General features: G+C 46.5%; 1 protein-coding gene across 1 annotated transcript in view; it reads right to left on the bottom strand.

Moving 5' to 3' along the window:
- The window catches only part of MLPH (melanophilin), a 97,080-nt gene that overhangs the window by 18,187 nt on the left and 64,398 nt on the right, over positions 1-14,495 (bottom strand). Inside the window, exon 11 of the mRNA XM_048506296.1 lies at positions 10,645-10,833. Coding sequence (XP_048362253.1) covers positions 10,645-10,833 — 189 coding nt within the window. The remainder of the gene's footprint in view (positions 1-10,644; positions 10,834-14,495) is intronic.

The raw sequence follows: 14,495 nt of genomic DNA, 5'->3' as shown, positions 1-14,495 counted from the left end.
ATGGGGCGGTATAAAAATATAAATAATAAACAAACAAACAAACAAACAAACAAACAAATGGCTATGTTTTCAACTGCTGCCTTCCTCAGTAGAATACTGAATAGGTACTGGTATTCCACTTGCCTCGAGTTAATCTCAGGATGCAGAAGCAGAAAATTTCATGAACAATCCTGAACAGGCGAAGCCCCACAGCACACATGCATATCAGCGCTGCTACGTATGTTTCACAGGCATTGCAGTATTTGTGTGTGTGTATCAGAGGCATAGGGAAGGAAAATGGCACCTGGCGCAAAACCTGCTCCGGGTGCCCCACTGCGCCCCAGGGTGATTTTCCGCCCCCCACGTGACATGAAAGGGGGCTGTCCAGGGCGTTTGCCCCAGATGGTCCCATAGAAACTCTGCCTTTGGTGTGTGTGTGTATATATATAGAAAAGAACTAGCATTCTTCAACCGTTTCTATAACTGTCACCAGGATTCAGGGATTTTTTCTTTTTCCAGAAACTGGCCCATCATGCCAAATGAAACATGTCAAAATGAAAACATTTTTTTAAATCGGGACTTTGTGGGTTAAAGTCCAGAGTGACTTTGAAACCCAGTGAAACACCACATTACCCTTCTGTGTTCACCTTAAGTCTGTGGAGCAGAACTGTCTCTTCACACTGCTGTCCTTTAAGACAGTAGCAACTAGCAAATTGGGAACCAGCTGGATGCATGGAACTCCCCAGGACTCTTCTATTTCACTACACCTAGTTTACAATCTGCGTCACATCTGTAATGCCAGTGAGAGAAGTCCATCAGTGGAGCAGGCAATAGAAGTTTTAGCAAGTAATCTCATGCACAGTTATTCTCTTCTAAGCCCTTGAACTTCAACAGATGTAGGAAGGTATGACTCTGCACAAAATTGCACTGTTAGGCTTCCTTTCTTTTGTTTTAGGGCCTTTCCCCACTTACCTTAAGCCCTGCGCTACTTGAGGAGAGTAGCGTGGGGCCCCCCGGCACTCCCCACGAGAGGGGCGGCGACAGCGCAGCCACCCCGACGCTGCCGCTGTCGCGCCCCCTCAGTGCGCGGCATCCCTGGCACTCTTGCAAAGGGCGCCTTTTGATGACCCCGTGCAGAGCGCGGGGTCGTGGGGACGCCCTGGCGTGTGCCAGGAGTGCCACGTGCTGAGAGCAGTGCGCGGCATAGAGGGGATAGGGGAGAGTGGGGAAACGCCCTTAGATCAGTGCTTCCAAGAACACTGTCAAATGTCAGCACTGGATACTGTGCAGGTTTGGGCCAACTCTGTTCCATTTCTTAGCCTTAGCGGAGGGTGGAATTATCGCCCGATGCCTTTTATCTTTCAGCGGGTCCTGTAGGGCTCTCTATGTGGTGTTAATGGCTCTCAGAAATGGGGTGATGACCGTACAAAAAACCTTACCTGGTGACCTCTGCAAACTCAATGCACAGTCCGTGAGTTATTTTATCGTCCAGTTATTTTATCGTCCAGTGAAGGCAAAACGGAGTGTGTGAGTGTGTAAAAGAAGAGCCAGGTTGTAAGTGCGGCTGGAAAACTTCAGTCACAGAGCTCTTATTGTCCATGGAGGGCTCTCAGCTTGGAGAGGAGGCACTGCCAAAGTAGCGCTTTGATTTTGCTAATGCTTTGCTGAATAAAGGGAGGGACAAAGATGCCACCTCAAAATGCAAGTGAAGAGCTCCTAGTAGACAATGGCTTATGCCAAGCGACAGACGAGGGAACAGCTAACGACTCAGAGGATCTTCCAGCCACAGAAACTACTCTAGTCCAGAGGGAAGATCTTCTTCCTGAGTCACTGGAAGCACTCTGGTTTATCCTGTCGATACGAACATCATACGCGGCATACGGAAACCAGATCCACATGGATGTATAGAGCACAAAAGAGATAGGAAATGTGGAAATGTAATTTATAAAGTCTGAAATTTCACATTTCAGATATATATCCAGATTCATTTTAATGCTAAGTTATGGACTGGATGTATTTTAACGCTAAGTTACCGTATGTATGGGACAAGTTAAACAAATTAGGCCTTAGTGTTGATTTTAGGGTATTTTATATATTACAATTACACTGGGAATTACAAGGTTGAGAGTATGTGTAGAATTTGTTGATCCTTGACTGTAATTTGCTGTATAGAATTTGTCGGTCCCTGACTGTAATTTGCTGGTCTTTGACTGTAATAAATTGAATTGAATTGATATATATCCAAGTGCTTTCCCTTAACTATTATGCACAACAGAATCTGGTTTTTTTTTAATTTCTAAGGGAGTCTTCAACTCTCAGGCAACTTATGCATACAAGTGCCGTTGAGTCGCAACTGATTTCTATCAACCCCAGCAAGGGTCTGCTAATGCTACCTCTTGGATTGTAGAAGCAGCAGCAGCAGCAGTGAGTCCCTTCTATTCCTTCCCCAGTCCTGCCATTTGAGATGCCAGAAGGGATACCAGAAGTGAAGGTTGCCCCCATTGAACCCAAAAGACCTGGCAGATAGTCTGCTCCTTGAATACGACAGTGGAGATGCACTGCAATTACCAAAGGGTTTATTGAAACTCTGGGTAAAATGCCACTAATTGAGAACAACAGGCTATAAATAACATCTTCATCATTATCAAGGAGATGATGTAGAAGATGAGGAGGAAGATGTGTGTGTGTGTGTGTGTGTGTGTGTGTGTGTGCAAAGTGCCATCAAGTCACAGATGACTTGTGGTGACCCTATGAATGAATGACCTCCTCAACCTTCTCTTGTTAACAGCCTTCCTGCAAACTGGAGCCTGTGGCTTCCTTTACTGAGTCAATCCATCCCACGTTTGGTCTTCTTTTCTACCCGCTGCCTTCAACCTTTCCTCAAATCGTTATCATTTCCAGTGACTCTTGACTTCTCAGAATGTGACCAAAGTGCGATAGCCTCAATAGAGTAATTTTAGATTCCAGGAAGACTTCAGGCTGAAGAACCCACTTATTTGTCTTTTTGGCAATCCATGGTGGCTGCAAAACTCTCCTCCAACACCACATTACACATGAATCAACCATCTTCCCGTCAGCTTTCTTCATTATCCAATTTTCACAGCCCAATATGGTAAAAGGGAATACTATGATATGAATTATCTTCATCTAGGTCAACAGGGACACATCTTTACACTTAAGAATCTTTTCTAGTTTCTTCATGGCTGCCCTCCCCAGCCTCGTTCTCCTTCTAATTTCTTGGTTGGAATCTTCCTTTTGGTTGATGATGGAGCCAAGGCTGATGGAGTCTGGAACAATTTCAATTTCCTTGTTGTCTACCATAAAGTTGAGTGATTCCCCAGTAGTCATCACTTTCATCTTCTTGATGTTTAGCTGTAGTCCTCCTTTGGCTCTTTCACCTTTAAACTTCACCAGTGGCCATTTCCACTCTTCACTACTTACTGTCGGTGATGTGGTGTCAATCGGGTGTTTCATATTATTAATGTTCCTTTTGCTAATTTTCACTCCATCTTCTTCTCAACCTATTCTAGCTTTCCTTATTATGTTTCTGAACAGCAACTGAACAGATAGGGAGATAAAACACATCCTTGTCTGACACTTTGCCTACGGGAACCCATTCTGTTTGTTCACATTCTGTCCTGACAGTAGCCTCTTGTCCAGATAAAACGCTGTGCATCAAAACGATCAGATGTTGTGGCTGTCAGTTGAGACGGAAAACCCGTACATGACGCCGACCGAACCCCCCCGTTTGTGCGAACGGTCCCAGTAATGACCGGGAAGATGGCGCCACGCTGCGCTGTTGTCCAATCGACATACCGTCCTTGCGACTGTCCGGCGCGTTGCCGAGCCCAGGGGAAACGCCCCCTGCCCTGCGCGACCGCTCCGGAGTCACAGGGCAGGGGGGTATGTCTCCAGGCCTTGGCGACACGCCGGACGGTCGCAGGGACAGTATGTTGATTGGGCAAGGGGGGAGGGATGCTCAGCTGCTGTTTTTCAAAAACCTCACTCAGGGAGCGAGGTGGGGAAATGGTGCCTTTGCGCCCTCTTGCGAACAGCTCCCTCGGGACGGCGTTTTTGCCATCCCCAGGGTGCTGTAAAAGGCCCGTGTGGAAAGGGCCAATGTTTTCTCATTTCATAAAGCAGTCAACTTTTATTAAAAACAAAGGGGGTGGGTCTCATAAGGGTTTTTTAAGAGCCTCTGTACTTCTGATGGAATACGCTAACATAGCTTATTTGTTTATATGACATATATTGGCTGTTGTCTTTTTCTTCCATTAAAAATCCCTTTCTCCCCAAGTGCATACTTGTGAAACTGAAAGCAACAGTAATCTCAATCTGTTTGGCCACACTAGTCATCTTTCACAGAGGCTATGGAAAACTTCACCGAGAATCTGTTTTCTGCTTAATATGAACAGCAGTGCCAAAATACCACTGTGTTGTGTATTCATGGTTTTACTCGTATGTATGCAAGATGATCAATGTGTTCTTATGTGGTTTCATAACCCCCGTAAAGTTCACTGGCTGGTCGAGAAAGTACAGAATCGCTTTGCAACCTGACAGTTCATTAGGGTAGCTGAAGAAACAACGGATTTATTGCTTTTTAATTGCAAACAAGTGTTGTTTTTAGCCTTATAACCTTGGCTTTGAGAATTTAACGAGAGTCATCCAGACACCGGCTACTCATTTGCATAGTCCCTTTAGAGACCAATTGCTTTAATTCGAGGACAATCTCAAGATAAAGTTAGAAAGATTTATATTTTTGTAAAAGGATTTGTTCTTGTTCCTGCTAATCGCTCTGACCCGAATGGCCCAGCCTAGCCTCATCCATCAGCTTGCAGAAGCTAAAGAGGATCAGTCCTGGTTAGCATTGGATGGGAGACCACCAAGCAATATAAGGGTGGTTGTGCAAAGGCAGGCAACGGCAAACTGCCTCTGTTCATCTCTTGCCGTGAAAACCGTACGTGGTTGCTGTAAGTTGGCTGGGACTTGACGGCTTTTTATACTCGATCAATCAGACTTCCAGTTAGAGGTCAGAAGAGACTTTATATTGGATGAGCATCTTGTGCGGCTGGCTTCCCATTTTACACGGAACTCCGCCATTCAGCTTAAAACCGGATTCGCCTTGATCTTATGTACTTGGAGGCATGTTAGGAGACCTGTGTTGTTGTTTTTTAATCTCATGCCCTTTTTCTCGCTCTCTCTGTTGGATTAATTTGCACCTGCTTGTCTTCTTGCCTAATAGAAACAGCTACATTTTATTTTAAAGAGAGCCATTAACTCAAGATCTCCGTTCTGCTGGTGACGGATTGGATGTCTGACCTGTAATATTTCATTGGGCTGCACGAGATAAGTCCTCGCTCTCAGAGGGTTTGTCTGGAAGAGACCTAAAAGGGAGATTCTGCAGCTGTGTTTAGCTAATGAGGCTAACTCTCCCAGAGCTGCGTTCAGTGCAGATCCCTACATCGGAGGCGAATTAGATCATTCATCACAACTAGGCCTCCAAAATTAGGAACACACGGCCATTCTTGCAGCAAAGTAGAAACGGATGTGGGAGAGTATTGTCCAGCTGTGCAATGTTTGCGCTAATAAACGATGGCTGCTATTGGCTGTGGCCCTTCTTTAAGAGAGGACGAGAGCTGTGGGCTGACTGACAAAACATTCTAAAATGTGATAAAAGTATCTTGAACATAGAAGCATTCCAGGGAATTTGTTTTCAGCACAGCAACCCTGCGTTCAGACTATCTCTACCACATGTGTTTGTCTATCTGAACCCCACGGTCATTTTAAATACTGTGACATCTCTGAGGCATTTGTAATTGTCTGGCACAAAAGAAAAGCGTTTGCTTTTCCTCATTTCAACTTTAAACAGATATACCAGCGGGGCAACATGGTTTCCTTTTCCTCTTATAGTGTGGAGGTCAGGTGGCATTTCTATCGAGCTGTTGATTCCTTTTGCCTCTCTTTTCCATTTGCAGTATCTGCTCTTCTCGGGGGGGAGGGGGGCGTCTTATAACTCCGTGCCACTTACTGGAAAGATGAATGCTTGAGCAGCAGTGGCGTAGGAGGTTAAGAGCTCATGAATCTTATCTGGAGGAACCGGGTTTGATTCCCAGCTCTGCCGCCTGAGCTGTGGAGGCTTATCTGGGGAATTCAGATTAGCTTGTACACTCCCACACAAGCCAGCTGGGTGACCTTGGGCTTGTCACAGCTCTTCTGAGCTCTCTCAGCCCCACCCACCTCACAGGGTGTTTGTTATGAGGGGGGAAGGGCAAGGAGATTGTAAGCCCCTTTGAGTCTCCTGCAGGAGAGAAAGGGGGGATATAAATCCAAACTCTTCTTCTTCTTCAAGTACCTTGTGGAGAACTGCAAGTACCTTGTGGAGAACTTCTGCACTTGCAGATGGATCCTGTGGTGACCTCCAAAGCCACACACTGCTGCTTTGCCCACAGTTGTTGTTCATTTGGTTCTGGGGCAACCAGCCATCTACATTCTTGCCACACTGTTGAGTTCTACTCTCGTTTAGTCTTGGGGTCCAATTGACGCTGAATGGGATCTAACTGGGATACATTTCTTCATACTGTGCTAGTGAATCCTGTTGCCATGATTTTGTATAAATGTTCACACAGCTGCTGTTTACACTGTATATTTTCAAGTGCATCTGATGAAGCTGGTCCAGAGCTTTCCTAAATTAGATCTACATCAATGCAAAAAGATGTGTGCGTTGTGTTAAATGCCATCACATCACTTCTGATTCATGGTGAACCTCTGAATCAATGTCCTCCAAAATGCTCTATCATCAACAGCCTTGCTCAGTCAGGCTCATACTTACTAGTGAGATACACAGATCATACTAGTGAGATATATAGATCATGCTAGTAAGAAACTAGCGAGATACACAGGTACAGTCATGAGATACGAAGGGCATACAAAATGTGCAGGATAGCGCACCTCCGTCTGCATCATAAAGTTACCCATCTTCTCCCCGCAATACAGTCTGCAATACAGAATAACAATGGTGACGGGGAGGGGCTGGGGGTCAGGAGGAAAGATAAACCAGATCCTCAGCTTCCTCTCCCAAAGGACATGTCTGTATGACAACTGCCAACTTGCAGGTGATTTAGACAGTTGCTGAATGGTGCCCAGACGCTTCATATGCAATTAATTTTGAGAACTCTTTTAAGTTAAAGCAGGACCGACTTGTATTCTGCTCTTGCCCAGATGTTTTTGAAATCTTAACGTCACCCCATTTGACCCCACGACAAAGCTGAACTGGACGGCTTGGGCCACCTGCACAAAGAAATGTAAGATGGTACCATGTGAATGCCTTGTGCGGGTTACCATTGGCTGAGGGGGTGGGGGGAGGAGGCAGATCAGAATTTTTTATGCTGAAGGAGGACTCAAGCCAAATTACAGAATACACACAAGAAGAAGAAGAAGAAGAAGAAGAAGAAGAAGAAGAAGAAGAAGAAGAAGAAGAAGAAGAAGAAGAAGAAGAAGAAGAAGAAGAAGAAGAAGAAGAGGAGGAGGAGGAGGAGGAGGAGGAGGAGGAGGAGGAGGAGTTTGGATTTATATCCCCCCTTTCTCTCCTGCAGGAGACTCAAAGGGGTGTACAATCTCCTTGCCCTTCCCCCTTCACAACAAACACCCTGTGAGGTAGGTGGGGCTGAGAGAGCTCCGAGAAGCTGTGATTAGCCCAAGGTCACCCAGCTGGTGTGTGTGGGAGTGTACAGGCTAATCTGAATTCCCCAGATAAGCCTCCACAGCTCAAGTGGCAGAGATGGGAATCAAACCCGGTTCCTCCAGATTAGATACATGAGCTCTTAACCTCCTACGCCACTGCTGCTCACAAAGAGATATTTTCTAATATGTATGTACATACGTATTTCTTATATCTACATATCTACCTACCTATCTATAAAAGAAAATGTACATGCCTCCTCTAAGGAAAACCTGCTCAAAAAGGCTTCCAAAAGAAAATCATGAAAAGTCAACACAACATTCTAATGCAGTCACAAAAGTCGAATTTTGGCTTTTCCTGATCCGGACTCACAAGCTTATATTTCTGGTCTCAAACGGATCCAGACTGCACCTGTGCATAGCTAGAGACTTGTGTGGATTGGGTCCAAGGTGTATCTACCCTGAGCTTGACAACTGGTCCATGAGGTTGAGATTGAAGAGCACATCTGAACACATGACAAAGCTCCCTTATACTGGATCAAACCCTTAATGCATCATGGTCAGCGTTGTCAACTCAGCAGTTCTGCACAGTTTCAGGAAGAGATCTTTCACATCAACTGCTACCTTAACTGGAACTGCCAAGAATTGAACCTGGCATCTTTTACAAGCTGCTTAATTGCTGAGTCTTGGCCCCTCTCCTTGTCATGCAGTTCACAGGCCTTGGCTAGGACCAACAATGTCTGGAAGTCTCTAACTGACAAAAAAGGACAAGCAGGGCCTTCAGCTGTCCAAAATATTAATATTAATTTAAATTTAATTCAGGTATTAATAGGGCAGGGTGCAGAACAATTTCCAAGGAGTACGGTGGGGGGGGGGAAGTTTGCCTGTCTCTCATATCAACTCCCACTGCAACTATCATGACACTCTTCCTAGTGGCTCACCATTTTGTTTTCTGAGGTTCCTACGTTTTTACAAGCCTTTCCCTTCTACCGCCTTTGCCTTAATCCATGAGATTATCACCCTTGCGGGGGGGGGGGAGTTCTTGCTTCCTCTACAATGAAGATGAAAGTCACCCTTCGCACACAGAGAGTCAGGCAACCTAGATCAGGATGGTTTTTTTGGCACTCAGGCTGTTCATTAAGAGACACGTCGCAGTGCTCAACAAACAGCAACAAAAGGGAGGACATATTGACAAAGAAGCCATTAGAAACCCAGAGGAATGCAAACCGCTTTCTGTATAGTGTTAATGGACCACCTCAAAAGGAAGAGCAGCAGCTGCGGAGAGCCCCAGAAGCAGAGGAAACAGCTCTTCTGTCCTTTAATTCTATTTGAATCACTCACTCCACTTCATGCTTTGTAACCAGAAAACAGGCTATCAAAGCAAGCTGATTGGATAGTGGAATCAAGAGAGGAAATGGCTCGTTTAAAAGTGGCCCCATGGCACAGAGTGCTAAGCTGCAGTCAGAGGCGTATGTAGCCCAGTGCAAGATCTGAGTTTTCTGCGCCTCCCCCTCCCCCGCTCTGCCCTCTATGGGCAGCCGCTCTCCCCCACCATGACCAAACAACATTTTTTGCACCAGGTCTTGAGAGTTGGTGTGTGGACCTGGGGGAAGGAGGACGGGCGTGGAGGTGATTTTCTGCCCCCCATGTGACTAAATAGCTGCAGCCTGGGGACATTTGACCCCCATAAGCCCCTGGCTTGCTCACAAACTTTGACGGAACTCAGTTTCAGGTAGCCAATCTTGACGGAACTCAGGCTGTTTCCGCACGGGCGGAATACAGCGTCCCAGGGACGCTAAAAACAGCGTCCCTGGGGAGGGGTTCGCACAGCCTGCATGCTGCATTGCAGCAGGGGCAGCCTCACAACCCCCAAGTGGCACGAAGCCGCTGTTTCCAAACCTCGCTCCCTGAGCGAGGTTTTTCAGAAACAGCGGCTTCCAACCGCTTCCATGCGAACGGCAGCAGCTGGAAGGCGTCATCCCCCCCTTTCCCGAATGCCTTACCATCCCTCCAACCTTCTGGCGCGTTGCCCAGGCCAGGGGACATGCCCCCCGCCCTGCAACTCCAGAGTTGTTGCGCAGGGCAGGGGGCGTGTTCCCTAGCCTGGGCAACGTGCCGGAAGGTCGGAGGGACGGTAAGGCATTCGGGGGACAGCGCAGCCTCTGCACAGGCTGCACCATCTCCTCCGCCCCTACCGGGACCGTCCGTGCGAATGGTCCCGGGGGGGTGCGTTGGCGTTGTTTACACCGACGCACCCCCACAGCGTAGCCGTGCAAAAACGGCCTCAGTTTCAGGTAGCCAATCTTGATGGAACTCAGTTTCAGGTAGCCAATTCAGAGGTTGACTCAACCTTCCATCCTTCTGAGGTTGGTAAAATGAACACCCAGTTTACTGGGGGTACAGTGTAGAAGACTGGGGAAGGCCATGGAAAACCAAACCAAAAACAAAGTCTGCCGAGTAAGCGTCACGATGTGACATCACCCCAAAGGTCAGCAAGAATCTGGTACTTGCACAGGGGACTTCCTTTACCTTTCAAGGGTGGAAAAACTTCCAGCAATAGATTTGCAACATCAGAGAACATCTGGATAAAATGAAAGAAGAGGGATCCATATACACCACCCTGAGGTACTTGGAAGAAAGGGCAGGACTTTTTTAAAAAAAGCATTAAATAAAATTTTGTTCTGGAAATCCTTTTCAGTTTGAGAAGAATGACTTCCTCTACAAGGATAATGGATCTGGCAAGGTTGGAAATATGAATCACCCTTTACTGGCATGCTGTGAGTCCCATATGCCTTCTTTCATTCCCCGTTGACTGATATTCTCAACGTTTGGGTGGAGTGAACTTTTTAAGCTGGACCTGCGGCCCGTTGACCTTAAACTTGAGAAGGTTTGCAGCATGACCCTACGCATATTGCTCATAAGTTAAGTCTCACCAACTGCAATGGACTTGTATTTGAAAAGAAGGCAGAATACAAAGGAAGACAATACCTTCTTTGCGCCAGTCGGCAGGTCATCACTGGATGAACTTATTTCTGGTTTGGGTGCTTCCTTTTTCTTTCTCTCTTCTTCTTCAGAGGAATCTCCTTTGTCACTGATGTTACTTGCCAGTTCTTCTAGTTTCCTTTTCAGTTCCTTCTCTTCTATGCTGGGATCAGTTTTGGATTCAGGAACAGGAGTCTGGCGGAATAAAAATAAGTAGCCTTTAACCTCATGTGATCTAGCGGGGTCATCCAATTACTCTGAATTCGTCAGTGGGTGAACTACGGCTGAATTCAGATATCTCAGCAGCTGTAATTAATGGAGTTACAAGAGGTGAAATTCTAAAGATGACTGTGTGGGGGTGGATGTGCCATTAAGTTGCAGAAGATTTATGGTGACCCTATGTAGAGTTTTCAAGGCAAAAGATGTTCAGAAGTGGTTTGCCATTGCTGGCATCTGCATGGGCTGAGAGAGTTCTCAGAGAACTGTGACTGGCCCAAGGTCACCCAGCAAGTTTCATGTGGAAGAGTGGGGAATCAAACCCCATTTTTCAGATTAGAGTCCACTGCTCATAACCACTTCACCATTTTGGTTCTCCCAAATGAGATTAGTGACTTTCAAAGTAATAGATTATCTGGTTTAGATGAGTGAACTAGGGTTTTATATTAAGTTTGAAATGAACACAGTACATCCATCAGTTAAAATACCAACCCAGCGATAATACTGAATGGAAGCAGAAATTGTTGTAGTTTGTAAATCTGAGAAAGGTGGCACGATCAGAAGCACAGAGGCCCACCTTTATTCTCAGTCAAGGGCCCTTTCTGCACTGGTGGAGGGGTGGGGGCCGTTTGCACGGGAGCTTGCGAGCGGCCCCCGCAGAGGCTGGTGCAGGAGAGGTGGCTCCGCACGGAGCTGCCTCTTCCCCGTCCCTCCCACACTCACCTTGTCGTCCTGCGTCACCCTGCTGGACTACTAAGACCCGCCCATGCTGCCCTCCGACCTCCAGGGGTCGGAGGACAGCGAGGGAGGGTCTCAGCAGTCTGGTACAGCGATGCAGGATGACAAGGTGAGTGGGGGGGACGGGGAAAACAGCGTGTTCCCGGCGGTGCCGTTCGCACCGCACCGGCGGGAACACGCTGTTTTAAAAAAACCTCCCTTCAGGAGGGAGGTTTTTTGGGGCGGCCTGACGCTGCTCTGGGGGAGGTGGAGGGAAGCCAGGCCGGCGTTGCTGCGTTTCAGCAGCGCCGCCTGTGCGAACGCCGCCTTAGGGACGGCATTTTTGCCGTCCCTAAGGCGTCGTATTTGGGCCGTGCGGAAACGGCCAAGGATTTAAAAGGCAGGCTTCAGTTATGACTATCAGAATAAATGACACAATTAGATCACACAATTGTATGAGGTATAAAAAATGCCATTAAATCATAAAGTCCTAAAGCATTCCCCCACCTCCCTCCTTTCAAACCCCTAAAAACTGCCCATGGACAAAATGAAGACTCATCAGGAAATAATGTTTCAAAGGTCTGCTTCTATATGTGGATGACCTAGTCTTAGTCTGACTCAGCCAAAATAAGGTGTTAGCTTTCTGCTTGGGAGAGAGGAATAGATTCCTCTTGCCCACTCAAAGGAATCAATGTGTAATGAGGAAAGAGGCAAGAAAGGTAAGTTCAGTAAGACTGAGTGAAAAAGCTAGCTGGATCCAACCCAGTCAGTTGACAAATGGGAGAAATTCTAAAAGTGTTTTCTAGTAGTCAAAATAGAAGTTAATATTACTAAATTGGAGATCTGACATTAAGATGTTGAGTGATATTAATGTTAAGGATGAAAAAAGGCTTAAGAGCAGTATTCGGTGTCAATCAGAAGCAATGAAAGTATCCTGGAGATGAGATTATGGAATGTATAAATCAACTAATAAAAGTAAATCATTCAAATACTGAAGAAAATCACAGCCAGGTCTAATGCTGTGGTTTGCAGGTTTACTTTGTCATTTTTGTTGGTTTGTGTCCACATATTTTCACCTTCTTTTTTTCTCTGTCACACACACACATACATAGACATATTTTCCTATATTTCTGCCTCTTAATTCCTATGTTGTCTTGCTGTTGTTGCATGAGTCTCTGGAAACTGTTGTGATTGTTCTTTTATATTTTTCTGTTAGTACTTTTCACATTAATATAATTTAAAATTACTGCCTTGAGTGGAACCTCTGCAGAGCTTTGTAAGGGGGGGGGGGGGCTTCTATTTGCCAAAGGGAGGGTGAAGAAACCCATGTTCCCATTCTGCATTCACATACTTGTCTGGAAAAAAATCTCTGCTCATGTATGTAAAGTGCATTCTTTTTAGCTGGGTGAAGGCACCACAAAATATTACATCAACTGAATAAATATTAATGTTGTTATGTCAGCCCCAAACGGACCCTTATGGGTCTAGAGTTGATATTTACCAGGTAAGGCAAATCCTTATACAGTGCAAGTCTTGAAGAAGAAGAAGAAGAAGAAGAAGAAGAAGAAGAAGAAGAAGAAGAAGAAGAAGAGGAGGAGGAGGAGGAGGAGGAGGAGTTTGGATTTATATCCCCCCTTTCTCTCCTGCAGGAGACTCAAAGGACCTTACAATCTCCTTGCCCTTCCCCCCTCACAACAAACACCCTGTGAGGTAGGTGGGGCTTAGAGAGCTCAGAAGAACTGGGACTAGCCCAAGGTCACCCAGCTGGCATGTGTGGGAGTGCACAGGCTAATCTGAATTCCCCAGATAAGCCTCCACAGCTCAGGCGGCAGAGCTGGGAATCAAACCCGGTTCCTCCAGATTAGATACACGAGCTCTTAACCTCCTACGCCACTGCTGCTCCTATCAGCCTCCAAGGTGATCTCAGTAAGTAAAATCAATATTTTAAATTTCTGGGTCTTTTTTTTAAAGCGTGTCATCAATTTAATCACTAACATGGACCAGAGAACTAGCTTGTGAGGCAACCTAAAAAGAGGAGCGGTTGTGTATTCAGGTATGTATTTGTTGGGATACTTTGCTGTTTTGTCGTTCCATTCAAGGCAGTTAACAGAAGAACTGCCTACATTATTACACTTAACATAAAAGGACTGGAGGACAGCAAGTAAAGAGGAGAACGTGTCAACTCAGGCACTCAGTCTTACATAGCGTGTCTTGTTGTTCTGTATTGACCATGGAATGGCTGCTGCAAAAAGGCGGCATGGCAGTGTATGGAGGTAGGGTGGTCAGCTTCGGGTTGGGAGATTTGCGGGGTGGAGTTGGAGGATGGTGGGGTTGGGGAAGGACAAGACTACAATGGGGTATAATCAGGTCGGATCCAGCAGGTTTTCACAGGTTCCCGAGAGTAGGTTACTAATTATTGGTGTGTGCCGAGAGGGGGTTACTAATTGGTGATTTTGCCACGTGATTTTTGCCTTAGTTACGCCCCTCCTCTCAGCAGTAGTGCGCAGAACTTGAAGCAGTCTAGCAGGAGGTGCACCGGTATGTGTGGCAGCCTGCGCCTGCGTGCATTCGTTTCCCGTCCAAGGACCGGCGCAGCGGCTGCGTCCTTGCCACAGCCCTGCCCAGGAATGCCCTGCCCCCGGAATGCCCGGCCACACCCCTGACATGCCCCGCCCAGCCCCATTGGCACTATGCCACAGTTTGAATCCCACCACCATGGGAACCTGTTACTAAAATTTTTGGATACCACCACTGGGTATAATGCTGTAGCATCCATCTCCAGGTGACCTGATCTCTGTCACCTAGAAATCAGTTGTAATCTTCAACTCTACTTAGAGCTCATAGATCAGTGGTTCTCAACCTGGGGGTCGGGAGCCCTTTGGGGGTCGAACGACCCTTTCACAGGGGTCGCCTAAGACTCTCTG

This window comes from Sphaerodactylus townsendi, linkage group LG01 (assembly GCF_021028975.2).
Source record: "Sphaerodactylus townsendi isolate TG3544 linkage group LG01, MPM_Stown_v2.3, whole genome shotgun sequence".
Lineage (NCBI taxonomy): Eukaryota > Metazoa > Chordata > Lepidosauria > Squamata > Sphaerodactylidae > Sphaerodactylus > Sphaerodactylus townsendi.
The sequence above is the reverse complement of the archived record's forward strand: the minus strand, read 5'-3'. Positions and strand labels throughout refer to the sequence as shown.